Source organism: Eriocheir sinensis, chromosome 13 (genome assembly GCF_024679095.1).
Source record: "Eriocheir sinensis breed Jianghai 21 chromosome 13, ASM2467909v1, whole genome shotgun sequence".
NCBI classification, from domain to species: domain Eukaryota; kingdom Metazoa; phylum Arthropoda; class Malacostraca; order Decapoda; family Varunidae; genus Eriocheir; species Eriocheir sinensis.
This window is the reverse complement of record NC_066521.1, coordinates 12,371,763-12,393,757: the sequence shown is the minus strand read 5'-3', so window position 1 is coordinate 12,393,757 and position 21,995 is coordinate 12,371,763. Positions and strand designations below refer to the sequence as shown.

The window sequence follows — 21,995 nt, the reverse complement described above, 5'->3', positions numbered from 1 at the left end:
CAATTTTTCGGAATCATGAAAATAACGACCAAGGCCTTTATTTACCAATTAATTCCTATTATAAGTACAGTACTCCATCCAATTTTGTGATATGCCAATTTTGCGACTGAAACCCCAAAAATACCATTTTGACAAAAACTTAATTTTGCAATGTAACAAGTTTTGCTGGTGAGACTTAAGAAAGTGGGGTTTTCTGCACTAGTTCTCAGGGGGAGGGGTGGCATGGTCTTGATGTCAAGCCACATCGCATGGTCATGAAGCCTCTGCCATTTTCTTTTCCGACTATGTGCTTAAGCACATCATACTATTGTGCATTATATACTAATGAATGTTTCATTCTTTAAAAAACAAACTGAGTGTGAAAACACTAGTAAGAGCGTGAGAGAAATTGAACAGTAGGGGCAGAAAGATAAAGCACTTGGGTTATGACATTGGGCCAAACTTTTTATCTTTCTGCCCCTATTGTTCAGTTTCTCCTTTCTTACAAATGTTTTCACTCTCTCAGTTCTTGCCCATCATCGACTGTGTCTGTTTGGCCGTCTGGAATGCTGAAAGAGAAAATGGCGAATGCTTCACCACCATTGCCAGCATAGCATTCTTGTTTGTTTACGTGTCTCAGCTGAATAACTGTTTGTAGTTATGATCGTTTTATTACGGATATTTAAATTGCCTAATTTTTGTAGAACAGAGCATTCATTAACATTTAATGCACAGTAGTATGATAAAAATTATGCTTAACCCGGTAGCAGCGACGGGCCAAATTAAAAAGCTGCGTACCCGCGACGGGCCAAATTTGTCGCTTGACATAACCCCCCCAAAAAAGAGGATGCATAAACTGATCACAAATGCGTTGATATATATATAATGATTTGCGTGAGTGATGATTTTTTTCTCATTAACCCAGTAGCAGCGGGGATCATGTTTCTTAATGGTCCCTCTTTGCGCGAAAAATGAAAAATCATCACTCAAACAAACCATTTCATTATATATCAAAGCATTTGTGTATTATATGTATCATCTATTTTGGGGGGTTTATATCATGGCACAAATTTGGCCCGTCGCTGCTACACAGTAAAGCCACAAATTTGGCCTGTCGCTGCTACCTGGTTAATTTGCTTAGAAGGGCCTTCAAGAAACAGGATCCCCACAGTTACTGGGTTAAGCACAGTTGGAAAAGAAAATGGCTAAGGCTTCATAACTGCCACAGGCACAGTGTGGCCTGACATCTAGAACCTGCCACCCCTCCCCCTAAAAACTAGTTTGGAAACCCCATTTGCTTACAGTACTGTATCCTTTGTTGATATAACAGATGTATGATTATTTGTGTGTGCAATTATAGGCATAAAATTACTTGTCATATAAAATTGGGCTGCCGTCGACGAGATTTTGACCTTGAATTTTCCCATCAGGTTAGTTGTTGTTTTAACAAATTTGTATTTTACAACCCACAGGGTCAACCTAATTCTTGCAAAATTGGAGGGAGTAGTGTATTTTCACAATTCTAAAATCTTGCATGCTGTAATCTACGTGGTAGCCGCTACTGATTATTGTCATTCACTGGAACTATACAGTATACATAGATACCATTTGTTATTTCAGACATTTATTGCCCTCCACTGACCCATTGTTGAGGAAAAATTTCTTTCTTGGCCCAGTTTTAAACTCTTCCACAAGTGATAACAGGCCAATTAAACAAGTGTAAAAAAATGTGTTTAATGTAGTTATAAAATACAGAATCACTACGAATTACACATAACCTCAATGCTTTCCATAGCATTATAATATTCACCACAATAAGAGCAACTGAAATTTTTGCACTACAAGGTTAGGACCATCCAATAGAGTCCCAAGAGTAGCCTTGTACTCATTGGCACTGATAAAGGCAAGTTATCCAGAGGTTGGAAAGTTAAATAGCAACATTGTCACATGCATGTCATTCATGAGTCAGTCATTGTTCCAGTCACTATCCAGACATAACAAAACAAAAATATATCTGGTAACAGTCACAATGCTAGTGTATGTCTACTATGAACACCTTTCACACAGATACAGGGTACAAAACATACAAAGTCATTCAGCATCACAAGACTGAGCCTTATGATATGACAGTGTAGAGAGCAGCACTCTAGTAAATGAGTAATGGGAAATCCCATCTTGAGTAATGTAAAAATGCTCTCTGCTGAACACAAGGCACTGGCTATTGCATCACTTACAATGATTATCTGAGCTTAATATAGGTATTTATAAAAGTTCCTTTTTAACTTAAATGCCAATAATGTGCTGACTCAGGACATAAGAGTACTTTATACAATCAAAATAAATAACAAAAGAATCTGTTCAAACTGCATGATTGTGTCTCCATTATCCATTACATTAAAACTATCGGATAAAACATCTGTAGAACCAAGCAGCACTCCACATTATACCAAAAGTCAAATCTTGGTCATAAAGAATAGCTTATAAAGCTTTCCTTTCAAATCTTTAATAAATAAATATCTTAAAATCCAAAAAACCTTTCCATGTATAAAAGGATATGAAATGTCAATGTAAGCCGTAGTCTGAGAGGGAAGGAGATATGTCGTCTACAAGCTAGAGTATAAACTTTCTGAGACACAAACTGATTGCTGTCACCCTAATACACCAGCAGCTGCTCGCCTGCATGCAGGGAACAGCCTTGCAATACTGATACAAGGTGACCGCTCTCTTCACGGCTCAGCTGAAGGACACGGCTAGTTGCCATCACACCCGAGACCACTTACCAACACTGGTGGCCTAAGAGAGGCCTCACAATTGGAAAATTAGACTGAAATAATTCACGCTATGTCATACTATGCCACTGGCCAAGGTTCTGTAGCTTATATTCAATGATTAACAATTTATTAGTGACTAACTTTGCAACTCAGTGGGCACAAAGCAGCTACTTAGTCTGTAACAACACAGCACATTAAGAACCCTCTCCCCTGTAGCCTGGGTTGAGATCATCTTCATGTTTTGCCCAACTTCTTTGCCTGGCAGCTAACTATGGGAAGCTAAAGTCATTACGTCCAGCAAGGGTGCCATTAGAAGTGATCAGATAAAGATGCATGTAATACTAATGTAATATGGCCATGAACATGTAAGAACACTTGATTTCAAGCCACATCAAGATAGAGCATGAACAAAACCCTCACCCAACTCTGAGCAGTACCCACATCAGGTCCTCCATTGCCAAAAAATAAGTGGTAAACAAAATAGTATCCAAAATATACTGTCCTGTGCTTTCTTTAATTTAAAATAAAATAAGGGCAAAGCATAACACTGTCTAGCTGTCTATTCACTCGTGACTTTTACACCTTCAGCTGGGGGTTGACAGCCCTCAGTCCATGTCCTCCAGCATTCATACGGAGGACGAGGAGTAGAGTCCACCGCTGTTGTAGGGGCTGTTGCTGTTGGCAGTCTCTATCTCCTTGGAGAGCTTCATCATGATGTCCCGGTAAATGATCGGATCGATGTTCGTTGACAGCACATACAGTATCCACCTATGAGAGAGAAAGGTAACAAACCTCAGCAAAACAAGTGCACTGCATTGAACATAGGATAAATTAATATTACATGGATTAGATCAATGCTGATCACACATTTGGCATAATATAAAGATTCTCTCACTAAAGAGATGATTATATGTGATATGGCAGGAAGGACTCCCTAGCCCCTCTACGTTTTGGGGGTGAATGTGGAGGTGGAGGTGCAGAAGCAGCACTTGGTGGGCTCCTGAAACATCCTGAGCCTCCCAGAAGATCACCGACTACCCTACCTATCAAATGAGCTCAGAAGGCCAAGGATGGATATAGTGGAGTCCTGGCAGTGGCAAGTTCAGTAGTAGGGGGTACACCTACTACTGGTCCAGTGCTGAGTTCTTTGCAGTTGATCAATGACTTATTGTTGCAACACTCAAGCTTCATGTCAGGTCAAGAAGAATCGAGATGCAATAATAGTTTATTCCATCTCAAGAGACAGAGACATGTGCTCTTGAGTATGCAGCGAGTCTCAAATCAGTTCAATGTGATCAGCATCATAGAGGACCCTGTAGAACTGTGGGATACACTCATGCTGGCGTCACACATACGCAATTTCGCTCTGCGATGGATGGCGATTTTGAAAATGCACAAAACTGTGGGAGCATCGCCATTGTCTCTGCGAGTTTGCCTCCATTTCAACTCGCAACAACCTGGCGAGGGAGGGTCACTTGCCTATACGCAGGAGGGCAACAGGCGAGGGGACGTCGAGGTGAATCGTGTGTGACTGTACACAGAAGAGCCCAATTTTGAAAATAAAACCCATTGCGACGGTTCACAATGAACACAGGCCCTGGCGACTATTGCACGACCGCCCCTCATCTAGTTCGATTCCCAGGCGGAGTGGAAAAATTTGGGCGGCTTTTCCGATACCCAACGCCCCTGTCCACCCAGCAGTGAATGGGTACCAGGTATTAATCGAGGGTTGCGTCCAGTCTCCTGGGATCTGTTCCCTTCTCCTATTATTCCTTCCCCTTCCTGTCTCTCTCCGGCATATGACCAGATGTTGCGCCGACTAAACGAAACTTTTCAACTTTTCCACCCCTCATCTAGCCACTCAACATCACACACATGGTCGAGAAAACGTTGAGGGCACGTCGCTGTATTTATTTATTTTTATTTTATTTTATTTTTTTTTTTTTATTATTATTATTTTTTTTTTATGTCTTGGCCTATTGCGCCGGTAGGCTTCTTCACGGTGGATCCTAATGGTCGGTCCAAGGCTTCTTCCTGATGGTCGGCCCAGCCCATTCTGGCGCAGGCGAGTGTTTATAGTGGCGCCATCTTGCATTGGCTCATGCTGCCCTCCCGGAGCTCATCTTTAATCCAAGAATCTAGAGTCCAGGTTGATAGGTGGTATTCTGGACAGCATGTGGGTAGTTGTAAGCTACTCGGCGGCGGCTGAAAAATCCCAGCTTGGTGGCACCAGTCGGGGATTGAACTCGCGTCCTCCTGAACGCGGGGCCGTCTTGCTATCTGTTCAGCCACCGCCTCATAAATAAAAGGGGGGGCCCCTCAACCTGGCCGTATAGTGCCCACCTGTCCCCCACCATCCCATGGTCGTACAAGAACTGGTTCTCCTGCAGCCACTCGCCGAGGTCACGCTCCACTTCCTTTTTGAGGTTAATCTGTTTGTTGCATGCCCATGGGGTTGAGTCATCTTCCTCCTCAAAAAACTTGTCCTCAGTTTCCATGGTAAAGATGTCCCCTCCTCCCTCAAGGTCCATCACCTCCTTGTTCTGCGGCTCGGTGTCTTGGGGCTAAGTGTCTTGGTGCTCGGTGTCTTGGGGCTAAGTGTCTTGGTGCTCGGTGTCTTGGGGCTAAGTGTCTTGGTGCTCGGTGTCTTGGGGCTAAGTGTCTTGGTGCTCGGTGTCTTGGGGCTAAGTGTCTTGGGGCTGTCTTGGTGCTCAGTGTCTTGGGGCTAAGTGTCTTGGTGCTCGGTGTCTTGGGGCTAAGTGTCTTGGTGCTCGGTGTCTTGGGGCTAAGTGTCTTGGTACTCGGTGTCTTGGGGCTGAGAGATTATGATTTGGACTGACCGTCTGGCTGGAATTCCACGATTCCCAAAAATTCCAAGTTTTTACTGGTGCAACGTACAGGAAAATTTATTGAAGAAAAGTTGCTCATATTATCACGATGGAGTCTGAAAAATATAGTTTATAATCTTTGACCTGGAAATTTACTGCCTACAGAGAGCCAAAGTTATAGCTAGGAAGGCATGCTTAGTGGCAAATGAAAGCTCTATTAATACAGATTAATAATCGGAAAAAAAAAATTGGAAAGCATTAAATAAAAAAAAAAGTTATAAGCCAAAAACTCAGACGTGTCCAAATCATAGCAAAAGGACCGAAAAACAGGCTATTTTGTGACGGCTCGACGACAAACTTGGAATCGAGCTATCAAAAAATCCTTCGAGCTGGTCAAACTACATTGCCAAGAGGGGCTACATGCCAAATTACAGCCTTCTAGAGGCAATAGCAATGCCACACTAAACAAAAACGGCAAAGTGTCTGGAGTTCGTCAAAATCACTCTCAAAAGGGTTTAAGTTTCGAGCTCTAGCAACGAAACTACTGGGAGTAGGGAAATGTTATGCATCATATTGGAAAGCACATTAGAAGGATTAAAGTATTTGTTAAATACGTTTCTTGAAATTCTCAAAAAATGAGTGGGTTTCAAGGTTGGGAACTCAATTTTTTTTTTTTTTTTTTTTTTTTTTTTACCCCTACGAGTTATTTTTTGAGCCCGGTCGCTTATTAAAAATTATAGCCCTTTTATTTTGCCATCGATTGATACCAAAAACATTTCTGTAGCCCCAGAAATAAGGGAGTTATGGCAATTTGCACCAAAGCGGTTGATTTTCCAAAATTTGCAGCTTAATGACAAGGACACTGCAAAATCAAAGGAGTCTGCCATCCATTACTTGAGATGTCACTGCCTTATTGGATTATCCAATTATTTAATTAAATTCATTTAAACGTAGTAAATAGCTGACATGAGAGGAAGCGAGAAGTGTTGAGTGTGTGTGGCATAGCTGACCCCGCACCTGCCGCTACCCCATCGGCCAGTTTCACGTGGAAACGCTTTACTCAGGGAGAGACAGGCAGAGCCTCAATCTTCAGTGAGTCAGTGTCTCCTGAGACACCACATGAGGCAGATGTTTATTCAGCTGTCCACCATCCAGTTGCATTTTCTCAGCTTTTTCTGCCCTGCAAAAAGCCTAAAATCAATAGGTTACCATTCAAATAAGATGGTTGTGCTGCAAGAAGCAACAAAGAAGATCGGGGAGAAGTGAAAAAGCCACGAAAATTAGCCAACGGAGGCGCACCGCGAGTCGCCATCCTGCATGTTGTTATCGCTTCGCTCACCCTCGCCTCTCCATTCTGCCTCATACCTTACACCTCTGCCACCCCAGCTTCTTCCCTCAACACTGCACCAGCCATCTCCACCACCACAAATCATCGCTGAAGCAAATCAACATCTTGAAAATCACAAAAAAACTACAAACACAACAATACACACTTGGAAGAAAATAGATCATATCTCAAAAGAAAAGTTTTCTGCACTGCAAGCTATATTTCTCCATTGTTTTCAAGATAATGCAGATGGAAAGGTATCTTTGGAAAGAAAGGACATTTCTTTAAAAAAATATACATATATATATCCCAGTGGAATTTTTCTTCAATCTATCTATATCTCCTACGCCCTACTCCCTCATGGGAACTACCCTCCAGGGGGTAGCCATGGCAGAAGTGTCTCCATCTCTCCCTGTTCTGGTACTCCCTCTCAGCACACTTAGTCCTGCTACTTCCAACTCTCACATTCCAATACTCGGTCACTCGCTGACTGAACTCTACTCCTTTGGTATAATGTAGCCTAAAGTATGCTGCCTTATAATTTTGAATTGCAAGGAACAATGGTCAGTTGCACTTCTATACCCTGTGACCATCAACTGTCTATATATGCACCTGTCAAGGGTCATTACTTCCACAGTCCCAATGCCCAGCAAACAAGTATCTCACCAGTCGCCAATAGAGGTCTTGTTGGCGATGGCCTCCACAGTCTCAATAGGGACAGCCTTGTTGTGCTTGTGCATGGCTCGGGGACGCAGGCCGGGGAGCGTGAAGAGGGAGATGCGATAGAGCAGCAGTCCTCCCAGCAGGGTGGCCAAGATGACGTACCAGAACCAGATAGTGATAAACACCTGCAAAGCAACAATTATGAGATGCAAAGATTTTGTAGTTTTTCTAAACTGTATATTCCCAAAACATGCAAAAATGTATAATTAAATTAATTATAAGTGCAGCCTATATTCCAAAGTACTAACATATGAATCAAGGGTAAAATAAAACTAAATTAAAAACCTTTCCCAACTATCAACTAAAAAATAAAAGCTAACTCTCCTCAGTACTGAATCAACACTGCTTCACACCAGTCAAGTCTATATAATGTCATTATAATAATCTGTTGCCTTTGTCTAATGAAGTTGGTGTCATAATATAATAAAATCATTTCAAAATTGTGTGCAATTGTAAGTATGTACCAGGAAGGGAAACAAAGAGGTTTATTCCATAGTTTTAGAATAGTTCATACCCATGTTCAGGACAGTTTCTCATTGACCACTTCAGTACAACAATGGCCTTCTAGTTGCTCAAGGTAAATATTTCATACTCCAGACAAAAGCTAATTTACATTCAGTTAAGAAGAGACTAAAACTTTATCGATACCTTGCTTGGATACCTCTACACACCAAGGCAATTCCTACTGCCCTGGGAAAATGGCTGTGATAGAAATGGCAAGAAATACAAATACAGTATTACAAGCATGGGAAGGTGATGGCCAAGTGGTCCGCACAGTTGCTTTCCATATATAAAGGCCTTATCCGCCCTCGTATGAAGTATGCATTTCATGTGTGGGGGGACTCCACACACATAGCTCTCTTGGACAGAGTGGAGTCTAAGACTCTTCGTCTCATCAGCTCTCCTCCTCCTTCTACCTTTTAAATTCCGTCGCCATGTTGCATCTTTCTATCTTCCGTCGAGATTTTCATGCTGACTGCTCTGTTCTTCTGAATTTGCTAACTGCATGCCTCCCCCCCTCCTGCAGCCCCGCTGCTCACGACTTTCTGCTCATGCTCATCCCTATACTGCCCAAACCCCTTATGCAAGAATTAACCAGCATCTTCATTCTTTCATCCCCTTCACTGGTAAACACTGGAACAGCCTTCCTTCATCTGTATTTCCTCCTGCCTATGACTTGACCTCTTTCAAGAAGTGTATCAAGACACCTCTCCATCCAAAATTAACCTCTTTCGGCCACTCTATACTTTTCACTTTGTGGGAGCAACAGTAAGCAGGCTTTTTTTCTACATTTTATTTTTGTTGCCCTTGAGTTGCTTTCTGTGCTGGGAAAAAAAAGCCTTATAAAAGTAAAATTGGTGGCTGAGACATAAGTATGCTAGTTTGTTTAATGACAAAAGTAGGGCATTCTACAGTAGTTCATATTTGACTTTTTAAAATGCTGCAGATTCCAAAAGAAGATAAAGGGTGAGTAGTGCATGCTTTGATAATATAGGCATATAGGTGACTAGAGCGAGATATAGTCAGTGCAATAAATTATTACTGTCTCGGTTATTCTATAATGTTGATTATGAAAGAAAACATGGGCCAAGGTAAAGTGAGGAAATTATAAAAGTGGCAAGAAAAAAAGAAAAAAAATGCAACAGTTCTTCACAATTCTATCAAGTTTACCTTCTCGTTGAGGATGTTGAGAGGCAGCAGACAGAAGGCATCATGGCGCTCAAGAGTGCCAGAGGGACCAAACTTGTGGAAGGTGCACTTGGTCATACGGGGGAAGATGTAGATCATTGGGTCATAACGCTGAGTCTGCTCCATGTCGCTGTACTGCACAACCTGTAATGTGGTGGGTGTGTTCTAACTTGCTCCTCTACAAAGCACTACGCTACTGCTCTTACATTCTTCACCGTCTTATCCCTGCAGCATTCAGAGAACCTGTATGGCAATCTGGTATATCATTTCTCCTAACTCAAAAATTGAGCTGGTCATCCCCTGTATGTATATATATTATATATATATATATATATATATATATATATATATATATATATATATATATATATATATATATATATATATATATATATATATATATATATATATATATAATTTTTGCTTTAATTTATTATCATATTATTGTTTACATAACTTTTCACGGATGAATAACAAAAGCACCAGCCAGATTCTTTTTTTATACATATCCTAGGGCCCTCCCAGTGATCAGAGGCCCTGCACATTGAGCATATAGGAAGGACTGGCACTGCAGGCTATGCTGATGTCAAGAAGTTTCATTCAGTGCATTGCAAGGCACTCTAGGATCTCCTGTGACTGTGGGATTCCTGCAACTATTGTTGGTCTATAGGCTGACCTGTACTCTGAAAGACTGCCATGAAATATAGAGGGGGCGTATGCAGCTTTCCTATGATCCCAAGACTGAAATAGGGCTGCGTCCTTGCCCCATCACTTTTCAACACTTGTATGGACTAGGTTTTAGGTAGTGTTGTGGACCAGTCATTGTGGATAATGCATCTTGCTCAAGCATTTGTGTCCACAACAGCCTAAATAAACACTATTTAGTTATTCATATTTCTGCATCTCGTCACCATTATCTTCTGTTATGCTTTCATCTCATTGGCTCAGTCATCTGTTATTTGAACTTTACCTACTCTGTATGCTTCATTAAGAGCAATCACAGACAGAAACCAAGGAACAAAGCTGGTCTCTTACCCTTGGGCCATACGTAAGGAACTCTCCACCCAGGAACCTGTCAATGAGGAAGAGCTGACCAACAATGTTGACGAAGCACAGCAGCTCACAGAACCAGTACCTGAACACATATCCATTGTGCATCTGAAACATATAAAAGTTAGTGATACTTAACTTGCAGTGATAAAGAAATACTACATACAAGAATGAAAACTAAATGGCGAGGAACATACGACTACTGCCTGACAAACAATTCTCACAATAGTAGCATCACTCACTCGAATGTGTTTCACAATGTAGTCGATGATGACTTTCTTGCGAGATGAGACTTCCTCCTCCTTGTGGAGTCCAGGGTTGAGGCCCTCAGCAATGGTGTGCATGAGTCCACCCTCAAAGTTGTTCCAGATGAACTTTGGCATGTAGCAAAGAGCCGCCTGGGGACAAGAGTAAATTATTTAGTTTGTCTCATATGTTCAGTATTGATAATGTATGCATGGCTCACTCAGCTAGTGAGATCAGACCTTAGGATGATATAAGTGATATATGTATATTTCCAAATAAAACAAAAATTCTGTCCAGTAATATTTAAAAGTTACAAGAAGTTTCTGCTAAATTGTTAAAAAAGAAACAAGTAACTTCACATAATGGTTCAATACCCACCTGGAAGAACAGGAAGAAGACAACCCACTGATAATAGTTGTGGAAACGCCATTTGTCTTCCAATAATTCTTCCTCTTGGATGTTGGGGTCTGGAGCTCCCACCCCTGGCTCGACCACCGTTATCCCCTTCTCTCTGGACAAATAAGGAGCCTTGTAAGTCATCTGGATGTACATACCGAGTTTCATACCTAGTTAACTCCTTACCAATAGCAGTGCTAAAGAGACATGGGAAGACTTAAGCACTCCCCTGGCACATGCCCCCACTGATTGACTGATCCTTTGTTTAATTTTTCTGACACTAATAAGAGTCTTGCCTGATCTGTGACTCATATAACGAGTTAATTCCAAATCTGGTTCAGTACAGATACCACAATAAATTAAAAGTGATGAAACATATACCGGTATAGTTAAGTACTAGGTATAATATACCTGCGACGATCTTTCTTCACACTTTATTTAGCATCTCAGCCTAGGCTGATTTTATGTCTTCTCTTTCCATCTGATATTCATATAGCAGTCTCCATGGTAGTACATTGTAAGGCCTTACGAGTCACTAGTATAGTTTTGATACTTAGCAGTGACTCAACCTCTGGAAAAAAAAGTCAGCAGTTCCTTGACAATCATTAAACTGTGGGAGATGTAAAGTATTCTTGCAAAATAGTAATGCATCTGCCACGCCTTTGCTCAGTATTTGTGCAGCAAGATTAACTTTCATCTTCTGATTATGAATTAAACTAATTACTTTGTGCTCATGATATGCAGCAATGTCTCGTGAACACGATGGTCTGGTATCTTGATACTAGCAGACATAAATGTGTGATGTTAAATATATCTCTGTCTCGCCATCCGTCACCCTAAGATGGCCGCCAGTTGCTTCTAAATCCAGGCTCTGGGAACCCTCTATGTATATAACTCTGTTCTCACAACCTCTGGAAAACCCTGCTCAGATCCAATGGGTTACCAACAAACCATTAACATCTGCGAGTTTCTGAATTATTAATACTGAGCGTTCTTCAGTAGTCTATATCAAAATCTTAATTAAAGGAAACAACCACAGTAAATGTAACCGTACAACTGGTAGTTACTGTTTTATGTTTGACAGTAAATTACGTCATGTCAATGGCAAGGACAATATATGAGGGTGACGAAACTTACGGGTTGTAGGCTACACTGTAGGACTGAAAGGCACGAAAACTAGTCTACAGATCAAATTTGTTGCTCAATATACAAAATGTGATGAATATGACATCAATATTGATTAATTATGCTGACATTGATTTTTAATAAAATTTTATTTACTTATTTTTATTATATCAAAGTGTATTGGCCCTAATTTATTTAAAAGTATAAATTACTTTCGAAATTTTATTTGTGAGTATTGACACAATCTAGAACTATATTTTTATACTAGGCCTATAGGCTACAAATATCTTCAATAAACCATTAATTGTCTTTATTATTATTATTATTATTACTAAACGTTACCATGCATCTGAATAACAACGTATGTATAAACAATATGGCATTATAATAATAGAGTTATGGGAGCTTCCTTGTATAGATCGACTATATGGGCGCTTTCTGTTTTTGTGTCGTCTACTTCAGACAGGATGGAAAGATTAAGACGGAAGTGTAGCAAAAAATCAATATTCTGAACATCCTTTTCTTGGTATCTTTCATGCTCTACCAACATGAAAGGCTAAATATCAAGTAAGTTTGAAATCTAATTTGTAATAGCAATCAATGAAATTTTAAGAATGTTGAAATCAGGGTTGTCATTCCCTTATACTGTGGACTCGTGGAGGTTGTCAGCCACGCCCTGAGATGCCGACGCACAAGTGATCAGCTCGAAGCGACATGACATGAGTGGCCTTGTGTATGACCACGCCTTAGCTGCTCGTCTACAATCGCATGATATGGATATGACTAAAATCCCCCCAAAAGAGATCCAGGATGCGGCGGCTCCTTACTTACGCATGCCTCCTATCAAGTGTTCATGTTCCCTCGCTCCTCTGCGGCTGACCACGCTCTAATACGTTCACTGGATAATCCCTACCATCACAAATTCATGAAATCCGCTCATAATGATTCTTACCGAACATCGACATTGATATTCGCATTTATGGTCCCACGCTTAATAATGTCAGTTCGGTAGGTAACCCATCAAGAAGATTTAGACTAAATTCACCTTGATTCACGCCCCCTCCCAGGTTACAACGTTACTTGTTAAATATTCCTGAAACCTGAGGCCAAAGCTCGCATTCTTAAACGTATCAGACCTCAGTTCGCCTGTTTAAAGAGACTCGTAGAGGTTCCTGGGATTTACGTGGATTGTTCAGTGCTCCTAGATAGTTTTACACGACTTCTGCATCTTCAACGGGAAAAATCACCCATGAAAAGTTGAAAACCCGGTTAATCTTCTCTGTGGCCTAGGAAAATAATTGTAGTGGGAGCCTAATACGTTAATGGACCCAAGAAACTCGTCCGTAGCCCCTGGTATACTAGACTACACTGGATAACAACCATGAATAACCCAAGATAATAATGACCAAATCCACGGCCAAAATCAAGGGCCTATATCGAGAACAAACGAGAATATTATATCGTGTCCAAAAAAAAACGTCCATCTTAGCCGGCTAACATTACAATTTGTTTTAGTGTTTTGATCTTTCTCTGACGACGGTAGGTGCGTCACGTTAAACAACACGTATCAGAACTTATCATAGTCAAGTATTAAGTGTCATGTATTCACGTTACCCATGAGCAGGATGATGAAATTCGTAGAGCATATATTGATTACCCCGCCCCTCCCCTCCCCGCACCGCCGAGGCAAGGGCTTGTGATGAGACAGCCACTCCTCCCTCGCAAAAACTAACCCACTTCTGGGAGGACATAGTACGTAATGCTTTCCAATGAATGACCGACCTTATCCATGCAGCGTTCTTGCCACTTACAACACTTGGTTTGCAGAAAAATAAGATATAAATAAAAGTAATATGCGAAGTTACCTACCAGTAGTAGTATTCGTGATCTTCAGAGTCTTATTTATCAGTTAAGTAAGCATAGTAAGTAGCTATAATCGTCACTACAGTCTCCTCCCCCGACGCCATCAACAGTATAACATAAAACACTGAGGAAGCTTATCTTGTTGGCACACAACTTAAAACACTAAATATTTTTTTCTGACATGACTTTGGTTTTACTTTCATTTTAAATACTGATGAAAACAAGCCAAGATAAAGTTTACTCTTAGTCAGTCATTTAACAGTAACTTTACTTGAAAATTTACAGCTTTTGATAACGACTTCTAGTTCACCTTCTCTACATTTAATGCCTCTTCTAAGCTAACTACTGCCTCCTCTTGATCAACTAGCTTACTGAGGACATTGACGCATTTTCTTCAGTAATACACACGCTGGTTTTGTTTGTAAGGTCCAAAAAGAAACAAAAGCTGTGAATGAAAGTTACTATATATATATATATATATATATATATATATATATATATATATATATATATATATATATATATATATATATATATAAAACGGGAAGATATATAGCTAAAAAAAAAGGAAGGGGCAGCCAGGGTATATGCCAGTACAGTACAATGAGGTGGTTAGTGAGTTACCTGCCCCACCTTTCCCACACCAACAACGTGAATATCAAGCCAAACGCTATACCTGCTGAGCCTCCCCCACTCCTACCCCTTCAGAATTACAGTATTTCCACCAGTTTATTTATGAAGATATGTTTGATTTGTGTTTGCTGAAAGAACTAAGCATATTTAGTATTTTAACTGTTATACCTACTTGCTTTTACTTTTATAATTACAATAAACTTTTTAGCTAACGACGCATTTTGACTGCCCTATCCAGAAAGTAACAATAGTAAAAAACACATGGTCCGTAAAATCACAACCCTTCTATAAACACATGAAACACTTCGTCACACGAAATATACAAACATGTGGATAAACAAATTATATACCGGTACTTTTGAGGTTTGCAGTGCGGGAACCCCATAATTATGTGATTATGTGATAATTATGTGATCGTGCTTTCATTAGACGTAGTTTGGGGAATGATTATGGCTAAAAGAAGAGATGAGACGGTATTTCATAATGGTAGGTTTGGAGGACTAAGGTTTGGTGGGAATTCTTAAGGGCTTTGTTAAGGGAGATTCTTGGTTGAGGGGGATCCTTAGTTAAGTGTGGTCCTTGGTTGAGGGGGGGCGGGGGTGCAAAGGCAGTAACTTTCCCGCTGGTTGATGGTCTTTTCACGGTAAAAATTTGAACCTAACTAAATTTTCTATGCAATCAGTATCTCACATCGAAGATTTCTTGTTATCCCCCTCTCCAAAAAGCTACCCGGTATAAGTCAGCCAAAGTGTTAATGCAATAGTTTATAGCAAAATTAGCAACCTCAAAGTGACTATTCAACAAACTCATAGCATACGGTAAGATAATATTATATGGTGAACGTATTCAAATGGGTATCAGGTGAAATCGGCGCACGGACGAACTCGTCGCACTCGGAGCACGAACTCGGTGCAAAAACTTTGGACTCCCATATCTCAAAAAAGCACTGGTTCAGTCTTACTCAGATTTTTTTAATGTAGCATAAGTAAACTAAGTAAGAGGTGCCTCCATACATGAGTTGGCCTCCTCCTCGCTCTCCTGGATCCCCGCTCCCTCCTCGCCCTCTACATGAGGTAAAGGAGGTGGAATAAGAGGAAAAAGTAGGAGAAAAAATAATAATCTGCAAGTATTTTGATAAGTTGGGAGACAACACCAAGCCGATTTCGACTGTATTCAGTAAATGCGTATACCTCTTGATATTACGATAAAGGATAACAATATTTATGAGAATCCACTCTCCGATACACATAGCTGAGGACTTAAGTGAGGCATATTCAACTAGCGAGCGAACTATTAGCCTCATCATGCAGTATGGCAATCACTACTGAATCAGTAGCTGAAAAGGGCGCTTAGTCCCTCCCCCCTACCCCCACCCCCTTAAAGAGCCAGAAACCATGAACTAGCCGTGACCTGACACTGCCATGCCCCATCATAGCCAATGAGCTACCTGGCCCTGTTAAATCTGTAATCGAATACCTATAAAATCATGGTAAATGGCAATTAATATTACAATAAACTTATCAATAACCGTAATTTGTGGGCTGTTGATGCAAACCAGACGAAACCAACAAACTAACCACTACCCTAAGCTGAAACTAAGAACTATTATAATCATTGTAATTGGTAGAGAATTTAAGTGATGATTAATTTGTTACGCATCTTTATCTCCTTTCCTATTTAACCAACTGCTCTTCTTGTCATATTCTTTTGTAATATTTACTAATAACATTCAAACGTCCTGGGAAACCATAGGAAAATGGAGAGATCAAACCATGTGTGAAAATGTCAACGAAATGTGTATGCTAACCCGCGCGGCCACGGGCGGTGGCGTAGGCCGCGCGCCCACAGCATCCCGTGGCAGGCCCACAGCGAAATCCCGCGGCTCACCACGGCTAAAATCCAAAAGGAGTAACCCTCTTATTAACGAGGGGCTTCGCCCCCCACGGCCCCCCTTGAGGCCACTACAAGATAGGGGATATATGTAACCTAACGGGGGTCCGCCCCCCACAAACCCTTTGTTTCCACATTTCGTCGCTAGGGCATTGGGTCATGTTATGGTCATTAATCATTTACACAACAAATACTGCCTTAAAACACTCAAATGAATTAAACAAAATAAACTATCAAGGAAGAAAAATAGCGGCAATAAAATCTACCGAAACAAATTTCATATTGACAAACCCAACGAAAAATAAACATGCACTCTATACTCACCGTAAAAAGTAATCTTGTATAGTGAACGTTGAGTGTATCCAGCAGTAGGTGTTTATGACGTTCTGCGGCAGGTTGGTGATGCAGTCAATGGGGTTCCCGAAGAATTCCGCGGCGGTGAGCAGCACGGAGGCCCCGATCAATATAACCACCGTGAATTGGTAATGGAGGCGGAACACAGAGCTCTCGTTAACACATTCGCCCCTCGCCAAATACGCCTTAAGGCCTCCCAGGTATTTAATGGCAGACATCTTGCACTCGCCGAGGATTCACTGAGATACTCAACAAAACCCTCCGGCCGCTCCTCCGCTGTAGCCAACACAATCCTCCGTCACAGGCTCCCTCCCGCGTCTCCTCTTCACACTAGCGGCCCGCAGAGTCCTCAACCCTCACTTGTGGTCACCTCATAGTTGCCACTCAGACTATTTTTCCTATAATACCTCACATATACAAGGCTTTTACGAGATTCAAAGACACATAGAGGGTAGGCTGCTCGTCTGGGCACAATAATACCAAACAGATCAAATTCCAGGTGCTTTAGTCTTCATAAAGGGTAAATATTCAAATAATTATTAAAGGTGGAGAATGCTGTGCGTGGTCCGGGTCATCAAAAGAACAGCATCCGAGACTAGGATCGTCTCGGGATGGGCTTTCTGCAAGCGTCACCGTCCGAGACTCGTGAGGGGGAGGAGTCTCGGACTGGCTCCACGCTGCCAACCTAAGACGCATTGAAATCCTAAACCAAATTTTCCTCTCCATTTTCCTTTCTTTGGCAATGTAACCATGTTGATATTACTGCTGTGGCCTATTGTACATAATACCCGTCCACTATAAGTTGGTAGGGATGCTGTTTCCTTCCTCTTTGTTTATATAGATATTGGCATGCCTGCAATTTTGTCCATAAGGACCTACTCTCGCACGGGGTTCCTGCATCTCGAATCCTTCACTGTGACTGCTTTATTCCTGTTTATACCACTTCCGACGTCAATTACACACAAACAAGAGCATTAAACCTAGTATTTAAAACCACACGGACGCCCCTGACAACTTGCAAGCAATTAAAAGCCCAGAAACCATACCCTGCCTGCCGAAATTTTCAGGTATCGGCCCTGGCATAGGAGGCAAGGACCCAGAAGAGGAGGAGGAGGAGTAGAGGGAACGGGAGGAGGCTGTGGCATGAAAGGAGGGTGGCGGGGGAGGCGGGGTTGTGGGTGCGGGAGGCGGGGTTTCTTCATCTGTGAGAAACCGAAGTCCGTGCCTCCGTGGTTATAGCAAAGACATTTCTACCTGATTGATTGTTTGTCCTCATGACGCCGGCTGGCTGCTCTCTCTCTCTCTCTCTCTCTCTCTCTCTCTCTCTCTCTCTCTCTCTCCACAGGCTCATCAACTTCACATCAACCTCAATAAGTCAAGAGACAAGATAGAGTATATAACTATTCTACTTTCACTCTGGACAATGGTGAAGACAATATTATGACACATGTTAAGCAAATACCGTTGTAAAGATAGTAGTAGTAGTAGTAGTAGTAGTAGTAGTAGTAGTAGTAGTAGTAGTAGTAGTAGTAGAAGTAGATGGAGAAAAGAGGAGTAAAATAAAACTTTCCTATTGTGTGCAAAAAAGAGAAAGTTGATGAATAAAAAGAAGTCCGAGTAAAAACAATACATAAAATTAGAATCCGACAAAAGAAACAAGTGGAAAACAGGTGGAGGAAAAAGTGGAGGCGGAGGAGAAGGGAGGGAAGAAGAGCCAACCATATCACAGACCTACAAAAAAATCGACTACGGCAAATCCACGTTTTTGACCACGCCGTCGCCGCCTCATCTTTCCGAGGTCATTAACACTTCACAGAACATTACCTCCCTCCTCCTCTTTCTCGTCCTCTTCTCCCTATCTCTTCCTCCTATTCTTCAGCCCTTCGCAGTATACTAAAACATACTATCTCCACATACATACCAACATAACTACACTACCTCCCTCTTCTGTCCCATTTCTTCCTCTTCACAGTTCACTACCTCCCTCCTCTTTCTCGTTCCCCTCTCCTCTTTCTCTTCTTCCTCTAAACAGTACTCCTTCCTCTTTCTCATCCCCCTCTCATTCTCTTTCCCCTCCTCTTCCTCTTTACAGTACACTACCTCCCTCCTCCTCTTTCTCGTCCTCCTCTCCTTTCTTCTCTTCCTTTACCTCGAGGCTCATAAGAGTCAGGCTGTGAGGACACACACACACACACACACACACACACACACACACATACAAGGCAGATACGTTCAACTTATTCACTTCCTCAATCGCTCACTCCTACCTACTCATTTACTCACTCCTTTACTCACTTGTTAATTATTCATCTTACCTCACTAATTTACTCACTCGTTCATTCACTCACGTCTTGGAGTGACTCAAACTTTGGGTATTGCTGGTTGAGTAGGAACGGAAATATATGGAATTCCTGTACACTTATTACAAAATCTCTCTCTCTCTCTCTCTCTCTCTCTCTCTCTCTCTCTCTCTCTCTCTCTCTCTCTCTCTCTCTCTCTCTCTAAGAAGACAATAGCGTTCGAAAATCAGCGTAACTGTAAAATTGGCTTTCTCATTTCACACACACACACACACACACACACACACACACACACACACTTCCTCCTCCTCTTCAGGTAACTCCTCTAATCACCTCCTAATTACGATCTCTCCCACATCCGCATCACCTTAATGACATAACCAGGTAACACTCAACTTCACTCCTCCACCATCACGTCAACATCAGAATAATATAATGAGCTTTGCCACCAATTAAATTACTCTCTCTCTCTCTCTCTCTCTCTCTCTCTCTCTCTCTCTCTCTCTCTCTCTCTCTTCCGTCTTGCCATTACGCATTAACGACTCCCTTATGTTGTTACCAAGCAATTATCAGTTATTTTCGCACTATTTATTTCCTTCTTCCTGTAACAAATTTGGGCAAGGCGAGACGATGACGGAGAGCTTAATATGGAAAGTGAATTCGGTACCTTGAGTCATGTTCAGAGAGAGAGAGAGAGAGAGAGAGCGAGAGAGAGAGAGAGATTTGGATTACAGAGAAACACGAGCCACGTGGATAGAGTCACGGTCACAGGGGATACGTATGTGGTCTGCGTCGAAGCCTGAAGTGAGCGAGCGAAATACCACATCAAATAGTCTAGCAACGCCCAGAACGCCGAACTATATAACAAAGGGTTGGTGGATACGTAACTGGTGGCAATGGTGGTTGAGGTTGTTATCATTTCATTTATAGTTTTACATTCCAGCACTGAAGACAAAACTATATAATTGATGCTTTGGTGGTTATGTAGTTAGCCAGTGGTTGTTGTTGCATATATATAGGCCTTTCCCAATGTCCTCCAAACTCAAATTAATGTTAGTGTACTTCTTCCTGCTCCGGCAAAGGTTCATAGTACTTATAATAATCAATATCAGCCATTATTAGTCTACTGTACAATGAAAGCCTTTCCCAACGTTCTCCGAAGCTTAGACTGATGATAGTGTATTTCATCCTGCTCAGGCAAAGGTTCATTGTACCAAACTGCAGCAATGAAGGTCAAACATTTATTGCAGTACTTTTGCATCACTATTAAATGAAAGGATCTAAAGGGAAAAGATTGCCAGTTCTTTTATAAGTGGGTGATTATTTACGATGATTTTCAGTATCTACGCCGAAGGTCTAACATTGCATTATCCTTGAAGTAGTCGGGTGTGCAAAACTGCTGCATACTTTTAGTGAGGTCTTGTTTAAGTTTTCATGTTTACATCGTCTCCATTATTGAAGGTTCAGCATTTTATCAATAGTGTCCAGCATTCAGGGTACTTGCTGAAGCTTTATTATTATTGTCGGTGAAATGAGATTATTTTTTGTAAGATTATTTTCTTCTTCTTCCTCCTCTTCCTCCTTCTCTTCCTCCTCCTCCTCCTCCTCCTCCCGTAATCCTCATCTCCTTTTCCTAAGTGATAATCGGCTGTGAGAAGAGGAAGTGAGACAACATTAATCATGGAAACAAAACAAAAACACGAAGAAAAAAAAATAATAACTTCAAGGAGGATTAGAAACTCTCAAGACACGCTACAAAACTCCAAGTCTCAACTCAAATCCACATTTCGACAACAAACTCCTCAAATTATCTAGTCACCGCTTGAAAAATCTGGTTACTTCTGACGTCGAGGACCATTCTCGTATACCACAGTACACAATACGTTGACATTTACCGCAAGACTGCCTGAGATGAGTTTGCGATTACCGAGCTGTCTACTTTGTGTCGTCTGCATGTTGACAAAGAAGAGAGAGAGAGAGAGAGAGAGAGAGAGAGAGAGAGTAACGCAAGCAGTCAGGCCATATATGTAGCCCCAAGTGTAGGTCCTAATATCGAGGTCTACTTTAAAAGGGATCTTGAAACCATATAGGCACATCCGGCCAGTTGTATACCCTCGCTTCCTCCTCCTCCTCCTCCCCCTTCTCCTCTTCCTCCTCCTCCTCCTATCGATCATGAACTCTTCACTCCACCCTTGTTTCATCTATAAACTTCCCCGCACTCTGCCATGCAATTCACTGATCTATTTTGCGTGCCTCTATTTATTTTCTTCCGTTCATCTGCCATACATAGTTATATAAAAAGGTCTAATATTGGTTTAAGCTCATTATCTTGTGGTTAGGTTAGGGTGGATTTAGATCAAGTTTATTTGCATTTTCCATGTTACATATTTTCCCTCGTTTTTATTCTTCCCTTTATCTGGTAACTCATGATCTTTTATCTGGGTTGAATATCAGCTTGAGTTTATTTTATACGGATGTCGTTAGGTAGGAGCTGTTTTTCGTTGCGTTAGTACAGTCTAGGTTGTATACGTTCCGAATCGCAGATCATTTGCAATTTATTTTTTCCCGTTTCATAGGTAATATATTAGACATCAATTATTGCTATCAGTTGCTATTTTTTAGGGTTAAGTTTATCGTTTCTTTGGGATTTTGGTTAAGTTAGGATACATTGAGTTAGGTTGCACACTTTCCCTATTATAATAATTTCTAGTCTTCGTGGTGCAGTGGTTAGCATGACTAACTACGAATCTGCGGATCTGGGTTCGAATCCCGGCCTGGGCTGTTGGCGTCCAGCCCACCCAATTGTTCATCCTTCCTTTCG

At 41.3% G+C, this 21,995-nt stretch overlaps 1 protein-coding gene across 1 annotated transcript; it reads right to left on the bottom strand.

The window, feature by feature from the left end:
• Positions 1-1,699: 1,699 nt before the first annotated feature.
• LOC126998004 (innexin inx1-like) lies at positions 1,700-17,221 on the bottom strand. Its single transcript, XM_050859276.1, has 7 exons — positions 16,845-17,221; positions 10,992-11,124; positions 10,610-10,765; positions 10,353-10,475; positions 9,300-9,461; positions 7,572-7,753; positions 1,700-3,518 (listed from the first exon to the last, which is right to left on the bottom strand). Exons 1-7 carry the CDS (start codon positions 17,090-17,092, stop codon positions 3,377-3,379), a joined length of 1,146 nt encoding a protein of 381 aa, XP_050715233.1. The 5' UTR covers positions 17,093-17,221; the 3' UTR covers positions 1,700-3,376.
• Between the last annotated feature and the right edge of the window lie 4,774 nt (positions 17,222-21,995).